Here is a 14299-nt window from a genome sequence, read left to right on the forward strand (position 1 = left end):
TTTACTATGTTTGTCTTGAAGATGTAAGAAGATCACATGGTGCTTTTTATTATTGTGTTGGTTTGTTTCCTGTCTCTTGGATGGAGCCCAGCTGTGCGTGGCCCCTGGGCCTGTGGTCAGAGTGTATGCTGGATAATCCGGCCCAGGATGAGGCCAAACTGACATGGGATGAAATGTCTGTCCCATAATTGAGCTTAGTGTAGTTTCATTTCTGCACAATTTAAAAACAACCAAAACTTTGTTCTGTCTTTTCTATGTTATACTGTAGACTTTCTTTGATACTGTGTCCAAAAGGAGCAGCTTTTACTTTGAAGGGGAGGCGTCTCTGTTTCCTCTTCAGGTTGGATGATGGAAGCAAATGAGTGTGTGATGTTCTTTCAGTGTTGCACTTTGTAGACGCTCCCTGAGCACTGGTCTCACAGCCAGCTGCACATAGAGACCAGTGTTGTTAGTCCAGGTCAGAAGATGACTTGTCAGAATGAAAATGAGCTTGTAGTTTGTCTGCTTTAATAATGTGACTGGAAAAAGGTGTTGGACTTCAAATATGTCCATTTCTTTCACACTTCACCTTTAAAAGTGAAGCCTTGTGGTTCCTGGAAGGAAAAACACGACTTTTTCAAGTCTTTGTCCTGTTTTTATGAGAAATGTACGACTTTAATGTGAAACATTCAGAGTTTTTTCTCTTGTTGTGTTTGTTTGAAGCTGCTTCCTGTTGGCTTCAGCTGTTTGGAGTTTCCATTTTCTAAACTTCTACATTCTGAACCTTCTTCAGCTCTGAACAGATGATGAAACACTGAATGATTTCAAGCTCACACTTTGTCTAATAAACTTACATCTTTCATTCTTTATACAGATTGATGGACTGTGGTTTGTCAGAGATCAGCTGTGATTATCTGGCAGCAGCGCTTAAGTCCAACCCCTCCCATTTGAGACAGCGGGACCTGAGCCTGAACAACAAGCTGCAGGATTCAGGAGTGAAGCATCTGTGTGGTTTCCTGGAGAGTCCAGAATGTGTACTTGAAACTCTGGGGTCAGTCAGCATGTTTTAGATGTGCTGAGATGAATATGATGTGAAAGTTGTGCTGACACTAAACTGCAGACATCAGGCTGATATTATACTGATCCACACTGAGGATCTTCATGGTAAAGTCTGTTTTCTTCTTCTCTGGTTTAGTCCATTGACTGCAGCAGAACAATGTTGACATTTCAAACAGTGAGACTCAACGTATGGCCCGCGGCTCACACGCGGCCTGCCCACCTTTCCTGATTCAGAGAGAGGGGACCCTGATTAACTGTGTAGTGTTCTTCCTCACAGTTCTAAGTATCAGACACAACAATGAATAATCCACAGCTGACTGTCTTTAGCAGGTCAAAGGTCACGGCACACAGCAGACAGTGGGAAATATTATAATTCTGATCATTTATCAGCACATATCCATATGTATAAAAACAAAGCTGACACTGTGAGACTTGATCAGAGGTGTGATCATCACACTTTGTGTCAAAGTCACTGAGGATCAAACAGAAACACATGAAGCAGATTTTCCTGTTCTGGCTTTTTATAGCAGATAACCTTCAAAATATTCTGCAGTCCATCAAAAACTGAAGCAAACCATGAATCAACATGTGAACATGAGCTGATGCTGCTGAAGTGAAGCAAAGTTACAGAGGTTTGATTACAGACACAGCTGAGAGTTTGTAATCTGTCATAATTTTAAAGGTTTAAATTTCTTCAGTATTGAACAGCAGAAATGAGGCTTTGTTTTCGGAGGCCGACAGCAGTGAACACAACAGCAGACTGGTGCGTAATAAGCAGTGAATAATGCAGGAAACAGATTTTTGAAGGTAAACTGTTCTTGAAGTACACTGAGAGAGAGAGAGCTGTGCAGGAAGTAAACGTCAAAGTCAGAGAGAATTCATGACGATGTTCATCAAACGTAAAGCGTAGTTTGGATCTTCTTCTGCTGCTGGTTCACTCAGTTTTGGTTGGAGACAGATGAAACCTGCAGCTTCAGGATCTGTGAGCTGTCCACTTTCAGCCCCGACGGCGTGTCCGTGTACGTGCCATCGAGTGAACGATCCACGCTCTGTGTTTCCATCTTTGTGTGTTTAGCTGCTCTCATTTACTGTTTTGTCTGTTTGCTTGTTGTTGAAATACTTTTGGGAGCTTTAACCTGAGATTCTGGCAAAATACATTTATATTAAAAATCGATTCAGGATTGAATGAATCAACATCGCTTTATTCAAATTAAAACCATTTAAATAGGTAAATCCATTTTTTTACACCCGCCTCTAATGCTGGGTAATGTCAGCTGGTCCATGTGCAGCTGGCTGTGAGGCTCAGGGAGCATCTACAAAGTGCAACACTGAAAGAATATCATCCATAAATATTGAGTAATAACTGGACTCTAATACAGCGACACTCAAATGCCTTTAAACATCAGCTTATCCTGCTGATCCAAGTCCAACACTGAGTTTGTAAAAACATGTTTGTCAATCATTTTGTTTGGGTTCTGAGGAAAATGATTCAATAACTTGCTGCTAATACACAACATTTCATCATATTTCCTTATAACCCTCTTTTGTCTGACCATTTGATCCCATTTGAATTTGCAATAAAGGATCCACAGAGTTTGGTGACAATAATGACAGTAGATGTTTGTGTGAAAGTGCTGGAAGCAAATGAGTGTGTGATGTTCTTTCAGTGTTGCACTTTGTAGACGCTCCCTGAGCACTGGTCTCACAGCCAGCTGCACATAGAGACCAGTGTTGTTAGTCCAGGTCAGAAGATGACTTGTTGGAATGAAAATGAGCTTGTAGTTTGTCTGCTTTAATAATGTGACTGGAAAAAGGTGTTGGACTTCAAATATGTCCATTTCTTTCACACTTCACCTTTAAAAGTGAAGCCTTGTGGTTCCTGGAAGGAAAAACACGACTTTTTCAAGTCTTTGTCCTGTTTTTATGATAAATGTACGACTTTAATGTGAAACATTCAGAGTTTTTTCTCTTGTTGTGTTTGTTTGAAGCTGCTTCCTGTTGGCTTCAGCTGTTTGGAGTTTCCATTTTCTAAACTTCTACATTCTGAACCTTCTTCAGCTCTGAACAGATGATGAAACACTGAATGATTTCAAGCTCACACTTTGTCTAATAAACTTACATCTTTCATTCTTTATACAGATTGTGGGACTGTGGTTTGTCAGAGATCAGCTGTGATTATCTGGCAGCAGCACTGAAGTCCAACCCCTCCCATCTGAGACAGCTGAACCTGAGCTGGAACAACAAGCTGCAGGATTCAGGAGTGAAACATCTGTGTGGTTTCCTGGAGAGTCCAGGATGTGGACTTGAAACTCTGAGGTCAGTCAGCATGTTTTAGTTGTGCTGAGATGAATATGATGTGAAAGTTGTGCTGACACTAAACTGCAGACATCAGGCTGATATTATACTGATCCACACTGAGGATCTTCATGGTAAAGTCTGTTTTCTTCTTCTCTGGTTTAGTCCATTGACTGCAGCAGAACAATGTTGACATTTCAAACAGTGAGACTCAACGTATGGCCCACGGCTCACACGCGGCCTGCCCACCTTTCCTGATTCAGAGAGAGGGGACCCTGATTAACTGTGTAGTGTTCTTCCTCACAGTTCTAAGTATCAGACACAACAATGAATAATCCACAGCTGACTGTCTTTAGCAGGTCAAAGGTCACGGCACACAGCAGACAGTGGGAAATATTATAATTCTGATCATTTATCAGCACATATCCATATGTATAAAAACAAAGCTGACACTGTGAGACTTGATCAGAGGTGTGATCATCACAGCAGAGGCCTTTGTGTCAAAGTCACTGAGGATCAAACAGAAATACATGAAACAGATTTTCCTGTTCTGCCTTTTTATAGCAGATAACCTTCAAAATATTCTGCAGTCCATCAAAAACTGAAGCAAACCATGAATCAACATGTGAACATGAGCTGATGCTGCTGAAGTGAAGGAAAGTTACAGAGGTTTGATTACAGACACTGTTCTGAAGGCAGGAGTGTGATGCAGTTTTCTGCCTCGCCACTAGAGGGCGCGGCCGTTTTGTGAGTAATGTTTTGACTGGGATGGAAAATGGTGTTCATGAAGGCAGTGTGAATCACAAGTTATGCTCGGGAGCAGTTTATGTGGGTTCAATGAAAGTGTGCGTCCATAAGACTGAACCACACACATACCCACACCCACGCTAAATCTGCCATTAAAGAGCTGAACGATCATCCCCTGTCCTCATTATTTTCTGGAGGGTCATAGTGGCACTTGACCTGTGCACACCCTGCGATCACCACCGTAGAACTGAACCTCATATCAGAAATCATCATAACAAAATTGGTCCTTCGAGCCGGATGAGGTGATTACAGAGAGTGAAGATGGATTATGACCCCCAGAGGGCAGGTGCACGTCCACGGAGGGCTGTGCGACCATCAGGATGGATGACTCAGTATGAAGGCTACACACTGCCACCCACTGCTACATTGGAGCAACAGCAGACTAGAGAGGGATACGCCAAGATGACGGCCCTCACCCAGACTCCTGGTTCTATTGGAGCTGCAGGACAGACTCCAGTGTCATCCAGCATCCCTCAGGAGTTCATGAACATTGTGCAGCATCTGCAGGAGGACAACCGGCAACTTCAGATGATGGTAGGAGACATGAGGAGGCAGATGGATCGTAATGTCACCACGTTGGAATCCACCCGCTTACGTTCTGCCCAGCAACCAGGGGGCTACATTTCAGCTGATAACACTTGGGTCTCCACACCTCTAACTACACAGCCTTTTTCCCTGAGACCAGAGCAGCACAATATATTCTACACACAGGATGCAGCTGAAGAATGGCCAGTACCACCACCTGCAGTTTTTCTCCCGAGAGATCATCCTGATCTACCAGAGGTACAGTCTGTTCCACCTCCACCGCTACCAGCCATTACACAAGAGCTTTGCCAACGATTACAAGAGCTACAGTTACAGCAACCCTCAGCCACTGAAGCTCCTGAGTTTCAGCCTCGTGCGCCACAATCCACCCCCTTATCTCAATCACTAGCTGGACCTAGTTTCGACGCGAACATGCTCCCCCCAGAATAAGTGTTGGCTCCCACTACAGCCATAGGTGTAAAGGAGAAGACCTACAGAGGACCATCGCCCTCCATCCCAGAGTTCACGCAGGGTGATCCCAGGCAGTTTGCTAGATTAAGGCTTGCCCTAGACAATATTCTCCCCTTTGATGCAACGGAGAGGTTCAAATATCAGGTCTTATGTGACCACCTTAAATTTGAGGAAGCTCTTTTAATTGCTGACTCCTACAGTAACTCACCTCACCCCTACTCTGACACGATGGCCTCGCTCACTAAACATTACGGTCAGCCGCACCAGCTGTCACTGCAGAGGATAGCAGAGCTTATGGATGAGCCCAGCATCCGCCCAGGTGACACAACTGGATTCAGAAGGTTTGCACTGAGAGTCCGTGCTCTGGTCGGCATGTTAGAGCAACTTGGGGAAGATGGACACATAGAGCTGCAATGCGGGTCTCATGTTGCTAGACTGACACGAAAGCTACCCCAAGACCTACGTGCTGCTTTCCGCCGCTACCTTTACCCACAGAAAGATGGAATACCATCATTGAGAGACTTTGCAGAGTGGCTGGAGTATGAGCTGGTCATTCAAGAGGGCGGAGATCACACAGAGAAGGTAGAGGAGAGCTCGAGAGACAGGAGCAGAATGAAAAGAGATAAACGAGCCACCAAAGGGGACTACCACCGTGCTGCATGGTGCAACACACAGCACTGCCCCTCAAAGGTCCTCAACCACAACCCCTTCCACTTCTGAGGTCCAAGACAAGCACACAGCTTATTGTCCATATTGTAATAACACTCTGCACTTCCTAGATCAATGTGTCAACTTCAAGATGCTGACTAAGGAGCAGAAATCAACTTGGATTAAGTCCAACAATCGCTGCTGGCGTTGTGGGCGGCACCACCAGGCCGCTCAGTGTCTACTTAAAGTGCAGTGTAAGACATACAGGGGAAAACACCTAGAGGCCCTGCATGAAGTGAATCTCAGACCTGCTGCACCCAATCCACCAATGGAACACGTCGCTGAGCTGGGGAGTAAACCATCTACTGAGGTACTTTATCTAAACCGGCGTGCTGGCTGTAGCCAAGTACTTCTGAAGATAACCAAAGTGCTGCTGCAGAACGGTGAGCACACCCTGGAGACATTCGCCATATTGGATGATGGATCTGAGAGGACGATCCTTCTCCCTGAGGCCACTCAAAGACTGCAGTTACAGGCCATGGCAGAGAGTCTTACTCTACGTACGGTGAGACAAGGATTGAGAACCTTGCATGGCGCATCAGTGACAGTCAAAGTCTCCCCTGCCAGCCAACCATCCAGAACAATCACCATTGAGAGAGCCTTCACAGCAGATGACCTAGGCTTGGCTGAACATTCATACCCTGTGAAGGCACTTCAACAGAAATATAGACACTTGAGAAGGCTTCCCTTGCAGCCCTTCACAAATGCCAAGCCACTCCTTCTGATCGGCTCTGACTGTCCTCACCTAGTAACGCCCATCAAACCTGTGCGCCTAGGCTTACCTGGAGGACCAGCTGCAGTCAAGACTAGACTTGGTTGGGTACCACAGGGACCAATCCCGTCCCTTAAGCACTCTGCTCAACCGCAACAGTGCCTCTTCCTCTCAACTGCCTCTCCTCAATCAGAGCTTCATAGTCAAGTAGAGAGGCTTTAGCAACTCGACACTCTCCCATATCGAAGTGAGAAACTGGTGACACGGTCTCGGAGGGAAGAGCAAGCTATGAGGCTATTGGAAGCAAAGACGACAAGACTGAATGTCGAGGGAGTAAACAGATATTCAACTCCCCTTCTGCGTGTCAGTGATATACCTACACTCCGGGTGCCACCTGAAGCAGTACTCCCCAATCTACGTGGCACGGAGAAGCGCCTCAGTCGAGACCCAGGGAAGGCTAAAGCTTATCAAGCGGAGATGGCAAAGTTGATAGCAGCAGGCTATGTCAAAGAAATCAGTGAGGAGGAAATGAGGGCCTCCAAAGAATCATGGTTCATCCCCCACCACATGGTGACACACAACGGAAAGAACCGTGTGGTGTTTAATTGCTCATTCACCTATAGGGATCAGAACCTCAACGAGCTGCTTTTACCAGGCCCGAACCTGGGGGCCTCTCTTCTTGGTGTGCTGCTACGCTTCAGAGAACGCTCCATCGCAGTTAGCAGTGATATCAAGGGGATGTTCCACCAGGTGAGACTACTGCCTGAGGACTGGCCACTACTACGTTTCCTCTGTCGCGATCTGCAAAGAGACACCCATCCCAAGGTGTATGAATGGCAGGTGCTCCCCTTTGGGACAACATGCTCACCGTGCTGTGCAATTTATGCACTCCAGCGACACGTCCATGACGACAGTGACCAGGGAGATGACGTGCGTGACTCCATTGAGAAGAATTTTTATGTTGACAACTGGTTACAGAGCTTCTCTTCTCCAGATGTGGCCACAGAGGTTGTGGACAAACTACGGTCACTATTGTCGGAGGGAGGATTTGAGCTCAGACAGTGGGCCAGCAGCACCCCAGATCTCATCAGCCATCTACCAAAGGAAATAAGATCGGAGAGCAGCGTACAGTGGCTGAAGCAAACTTATATGGACCCTCAAGAACCTGCTCTAGGTTTGGGCTGGATGTGCTGCTCTGACACTCTGCACTACAAGTCCATGCAGTTGGAGAGGAATCCTCCTACCATGAGAAACATCTACCGGGTTCTGGCGAGTCAGTATGACCCACTAGGGTTTCTCGTCCCCTTCACAACGAGGGCGAAAGTACTAGTCCAGCAGCTGTGGGACAAAAAGCATGAGTGGGTTGACCCCCTTTTACCAAGTGACCTGCTCTCGGCATGGAACGAATGGGAGGGTGAGCTGCAGCATCTGGACAACATTAGTCTACAACGTTGTTATGTAAGCCCAGAGCTGGACAAATCCGACAGTAGGCGTGAGTTGCACATCTTCTGCGATGCATCTCAACAGGCATATGGAAGCGTTGCCTACCTACGGACGGAAGATGCTGCTGGAAAGGTGGAAGTTACTTTCCTGACTGCCCGCTCTAGGGTGGCCCCTAAACGGCAGATGTCCATGCCACGTCTGGAACTATGTGCAGCCTTGACTGGAGCTCAACTTGCTAGCCTGCTGACCAAAGAGCTCACCCTACCACTATGCAGAGTGGTGTTATGGACAGACTCCACCACTGTCCTAACATGGATCCAGTCAGAGTCCTGTCATTTCAAGGTGTTCGTGGGAACTCGGATAGCTGAAATCCAGGAACTGACAGACAGCCAGTCTTGGCGTTATGTGGCAACATATGACAATCCGGCAGATGATCTAACTAGGGGTAAAAGGCTACAAGACCTCACAGTCCAGTCCCGGTGGGCATGTGGGCCCCCGTTTCTGCAGCTACATCGAGACCAGTGGCCAGAGCACCCAGCCACACCATGTACAGACTTTGCTGAGGAGCAGCATAAACCAATAACTTGCTTTGCTGTGTCTACTGACTCTATCTCCCTGCCTGATGCACAGCAGTTTACCAGTTTTAGCGAGCTTTTGGAAGAAACAGCCAGGTGCCTTCACGGGGCGGCTGGTGACAATCTCACATCAGAGAACTACAAGGAGGCTGAGCTTATTCTGCTAAAAGCTGCTCAGAAAGACAGTTTCCCAGATGAGATCCAGTGCCTGACCACTGGGAAACCAGTTCATTCATCCAGCCGTCTGTTTTGCCTAGACCCGGAATTTGATAAGTCGCTTCAACTCATAAGAGTAGGTGGTCGTCTCAGACGATGCCATGATTTGGAAGCTGCTGTGATACATCCAGTAGTATTGGACCCTAAACATACAGTCACCAGACTACTCATCCGACAGGCTGACAGTGATTTGAAACACCCAGGAGCAGAGAGATTGTTTGCAGAGTTGAGAAGGAAATACTGGATTCTTCGCGGCCGTGAAGCCGTAAGAAGTGAACAGCGCTCCTGCCCTTAGTGCCAAAAATGGAGAGCCCAACCTGCCAAACCAAAGATGGCTGACCTTCCCCTTGCACGCCTACGATTACATCAACCAGCCTTCTTCTCAACAGGCATCGACTGCTTTGGGCCAATGCAGGTGAAGGTGGGTCGGAGAAATGAAAAACGCTGGGGCCTGCTCTTCAAATGCTTGACGACTCGTGCCATTCATATTGAGGTGTTGTCTAGTATCAACACCGACTCATTTCTAATGGCATTAAGAAGATTTGTCTCTCGTCGTGGGAAACCAGCTGAGATACAGTGTGACCAGGGAACAAATTTCCGAGGTGGGGATCGGGAGCTCCAGGAAACTTTCAAAGCCCTGCATCCCTCTTTACAAAGCAAGTTAGCAGAGCAGCAGATTAAGTTTCGATTTAACCCTCCCAGTTCTCCCCACTTTGGAGGATCCTGGGAGCGAGAGATCAGGTCCATAAAGGCAGCTCTGGCCTCCACATTGGGCTCGCAGGTTGTAAAAGAAGAAATACTCCAAACAGTGTTGATCGAGATCGAGGGAATACTCAACTCGAAACCTTTTGGGGTACGTGTCATCAGACGTGGCTGACCCAGACCCCATTACCCCAAATTTGTTGCTGATGGGGCGGCTAGACCCTTCCCTACCCCAAGTGATATACCACGACTCAGAGCTCATTGGACGACAATCATGGAGGACCTGTCAGGTGTTATCCGATCACTTCTGGACACAGTTCATACACCACTACCTGCCTACACTGCAGACACGGTCAAAGTGGAAGAAAGACACTGCTCCGATCCAGCTGGGCACTGTGGTGATGATAGTGGATCCCCAACTTCCCAGAGCATCATGGCCTGTTGGGAAGATCAACAGGGTATTCCCCGGAGCTGATGGTTTGATCCGGTCTGCAGAAGTGGACGTAAAGGACCGTACCTACGTACGCCCAGTGAGCCGCCTTATTCGACTACCTGCAGTACCAGAACAAAATGGACAGTAAATGACATTCTGCAAACTTGCGAGGGCAAGTTTGGGGGCGGCTGTTCTGAAGGCAGGACTGTGATGCAGTTTTCTGCCTCGCCACTAGAGGGCGCGGCCGTTTTGTGAGTAATGTTTTGACTGGGATGGAAAATTGTGTTCATGAAGGCAGTGTGAATCACAAGTTATGCTCGGGAGCAGTTTATGTGGGTTCAATGAAAGTGTGCATCCATAAGACTGAACCACACACATACCCACACCCACGCTAAATCTGCCATTAAAGAGCTGAACGATCATCCCCTGTCCTCATTATTTTCTGGAGGGTCATAGTGACACTTGACCTGTGCAAACCCTGCGATCACCACCGTAGAACTGAACCTCATATCAGAAATCATCATAACAGACACAGCTGAGAGTTTGTAATCTGTCATCATTTTAAAAGGTTTGAATTTCTTCAGTATTGAACAGCAGAAATGAGGCTTTGTTTTCGGAGGCCGACAGCAGTGAACACAACAGCAGACTGGTGCGTAATAAGCAGTGAATAATGCAGGAAACAGATTTTTGAAGGTAAACTGTTCTTGAAGTACACTGAGAGAGAGAGAGCTGTGCAGGAAGTAAACGTCAAAGTCAGAGAGAATTCATGACGATGTTCATCAAACGTAAAGCAGAGTTTGGATCTTCTTCTGCTGCTGGTTCAGTCAGTTTTGGTTGGAGACAGATGAAACCTGCAGCTTCAGGATCTGTAAGCTGCCCACTTTCAGCCCCAACGGCGTGTCCGTGTACGTGCCGTCGAGTGAACGATCCACGCTCTGTGTTTCCATCTTTGTGTGTTTAGCTGCTCTCATTTACTGTTTTATCTGTTTGCTTGTTGTTGAAATACTTTTGGGAGCTTTAACCTGAGATTCTGGCAAAATACATTTATATTAAAAATCGATTCAGGATTGAATGAATCAACATCGCTTTATTCAAATTAAAACCATTTAAATAGGAAAATCCATTTTTTACACCCGCCTCTAATGCTGGGTAATGTCAGCTGGTCCATGTGCAGCTGGCTGTGAGGCTCAGGGAGCATCTACAAAGTGCAACACTGAAAGAAAATCATCCATAAATATTGAGTAATAACTGGACTCTCATACAGCGAGACTCAAATGCCTTTAAACATCAGCTTATCCTCCTGATCCAAGTCCAACACTGAGTTTGTAAAAACATGTTTGTCAATCATTTTGTTTGGTTTCTGAGGAAAATGATTCAATAACTTGCTGCTAATACACAACATTTCATCATATTTCCTCATAACCCTCTTTTGTCTGACCATTTGATTCCATTTGAATTTGCAATAAAGGATCCACAGAGTTTGGTGACAATAATGACAGTAGATGTTTGTGTGAAAGTGCTGGAAGCAAATGAGTGTGTGATGTTCTTTCAGTGTTGCACTTTGTAGACGCTCCCTGAGCACTGGTCTCACAGCCAGCTGCACATAGAGACCAGTGTTGTTAGTCCAGGTCAGAAGATGACTTGTTGGAATGAAAATGAGCTTGTAGTTTGTCTGCTTTAATAATGTGACTGGAAAAAGGTGTTGGACTTCAAATATGTCCATTTCTTTCACACTTCACCTTTAAAAGTGAAGCCTTGTGGTTCCTGGAAGGAAAAACACGACTTTTTCAAGTCTTTGTCCTGTTTTTATGAGAAATGTACGACTTTAATGTGAAACATTCAGAGTTTTTTCTCTTGTTGTGTTTGTTTGAAGCTGCTTCCTGTTGGCTTCAGCTGTTTGGAGTTTCCATTTTCTAAACTTCTACATTCTGAACCTTCTTCAGCTCTGAACAGATGATGAAACACTGAATGATTTCAATCCCACACTTTGTCTAATAAACTTACATCTTTCATTCTTTATACAGATTGAGGGGCTGTGGTTCGTCAGAGATCAGCTGTGATTATCTGGCAGCAGCACTGAAGTCCAACCCCTCCCATCTGAGAGAGCTGGACCTGTACGACAACAAGCTGCAGGATTCAGGAGTGAAGCATCTGTGTGGTTTCTTGGAGAGTCCAGGATGTGGACTTGAAACTCTGGGGTCAGTCAGCATGTTTTAGTTGTGCTGAGATGAATATGATGTGAAAGTTGTGCTGACACTAAACTGCAGACATCAGGCTGATATTATACTGATCCACACTGAGGATCTTCATGGTAAAGTCTGTTTTCTTCTTCTCTGGTTTAGTCCATTGACTGCAGCAGAACAATGTTCACATTTCAAACAGTGAGACTCAACGTATGGCCCGCGGCCCACACGCGGCCTGCCCACCTTTCCTGATTCAGAGAGAGGGGACCCTGATTAACTGTGTAGTGTTCTTCCTCACAGTTCTAAGTATCAGACGCAACAATGAATAATCCACAGCTGACTGTCTTTAGCAGGTCAAAGGTCACGGCACACAGCAGACAGTGGGAAATATTATAATTCTGATCATTTATCAGCACATATCCATATGTATAAAAACAAAGCTGACACTGTGAGACTTGATCAGAGGTGTGATCATCACAGCAGAGGCCTTTGTGTCAAAGTCACTGAGGATCAAACAGAAACACATGAAGCAGATTTTCCTGTTCTGCCTTTTTATAGCAGATAACCTTCAAAATATTCTGCAGTCCATCAAAAACTGAAGCAAACCATGAATCAACATGTGAACATGAGCTGATGCTGCTGACGTGAAGCAAAGTTACAGAGGTTTGATTGCAGACACAGCTGAGAGTTTGTAATCTGTCATCATTTTAAAAGGTTTAAATTTCTTCAGTATTGAACAGCAGAAATGAGGCTTTGTTTTCGGAGGCCGACAGCAGTGAACACAACAGCAGACTGGTGCGTAATAAGCAGTGAATAATGCAGGAAACAGATTTTTGAAGGCAAACTGTTCTTGAAGTACACTGAGAGAGAGAGAGCTGTGCAGGAAGTAAACGTCAAAGTCAGAGAGAATTCATGACGATGTTCATCAAACGTAAAGCGTAGTTTGGATCTTCTTCTGCTGCTGGTTCAGTCAGTTTTGGTTGGAGACAGATGAAACCTGCAGCTTCAGGATCTGTGAGCTGTCCACTTTCAGCCCCGACGGCGTGTCCGTGTACGTGCCGTCGAGTGAACGATCCACGCTCTGTGTTTCCATCTTTGTGTGTTTAGCTGCTCTCATTTACCGTTTTATCTGTTTGCTTGTTGTTGAAATACTTTTGGGAGCTTTAACCTGAGATTCTGGCAAAATACATTTATATTAAAAATCGATTCAGGATTGAATGAATCAGCATCGCTTTATTCAAATTAAAACCATTTAAATAGGAAAATCCATTTTTTTACAGCCGCCTCTAATGCTGGGTAATGTCAGCTGGTCCATGTGCAGCTGGCTGTGAGGCTCAGGGAGCGTCTACAAAGTGCAACACTGAAAGAAAATCATCCATAAATATTGAGTAATAACTGGACTCTCATACAGCGAGACTCAAATGCCTTTAAACATCAGCTTATCCTGCTGATCCAAGTCCAACACTGAGTTTGTAAAAACATGTTTGTCAATCATTTTGTTTGGTTTCTGAGGAAAATGATTCAATAACTTGCTGCTAATACACAACATTTCATCATATTTCCTCATAACCCTCTTTTGTCTGACCATTTGATCCCATTTGAATTTGCAATAAAGGATCCACAGAGTTTGGTGACAATAATGACAGTAGATGTTTGTGTGAAAGTGCTGGAAGCAAATGAGTGTGTGATGTTCTTTCAGTGTTGCACTTATCTCGGCTTGTGTATGGGTTTCTGCCGTCTTTTAGGTCGGATAGTCTGATGAATAGAGCCGTTGCCAGTAGTACGAAGCCAGTCATCACCTGAGAACACCTCATGCTTGAGGTTGGTTTCACCCAAATGTGTCAGTAAGCCTAAAGTTGGTCAATGGCTGGAGAGAATGAGAGTGCAAGCTGAGCTCAATCAGCACTCGTCCCTCGTCACTGGACCTACTGATACCTGGTGAAACACCCCTCACACTCCACTGAAAGAAAGCTCTACTTTCTCACAGTGGCTCTGATGAATCCAAGATGGTCTCTCTGCAATTTTACAGGCTGTGGGTGTAGTCAATAACACTCGATAGGGATCCTCCCAGTGAGACAAGCCCCAATTCCTCCTCTGGAGCACCCGTATTAGAACCCAATCGCCTGGTTTCAACCTGCAAGAGACTAGAGAAGCGTCGCAGGGCAGTTCAAAACAATATCCCTATTTTCTA

General features: G+C 45.6%; 1 protein-coding gene across 1 annotated transcript in view; it reads left to right on the top strand.

Moving 5' to 3' along the window:
* LOC309702569 (uncharacterized protein) overlaps window positions 1–14299 on the top strand; it is a 1256944-nt gene that overhangs the window by 18240 nt on the left and 1224405 nt on the right. The window contains 2 exon segments of the mRNA XM_082527162.1: window positions 854–1030; window positions 3178–3354. Of these exon segments, the coding sequence (XP_082383288.1) occupies window positions 854–1030; window positions 3178–3354 (354 nt within the window).

This window comes from Aulonocara stuartgranti (assembly GCF_965226115.1).
Source record: "Aulonocara stuartgranti genome assembly, chromosome: 3".
NCBI lineage: Eukaryota > Metazoa > Chordata > Actinopteri > Cichliformes > Cichlidae > Aulonocara > Aulonocara stuartgranti.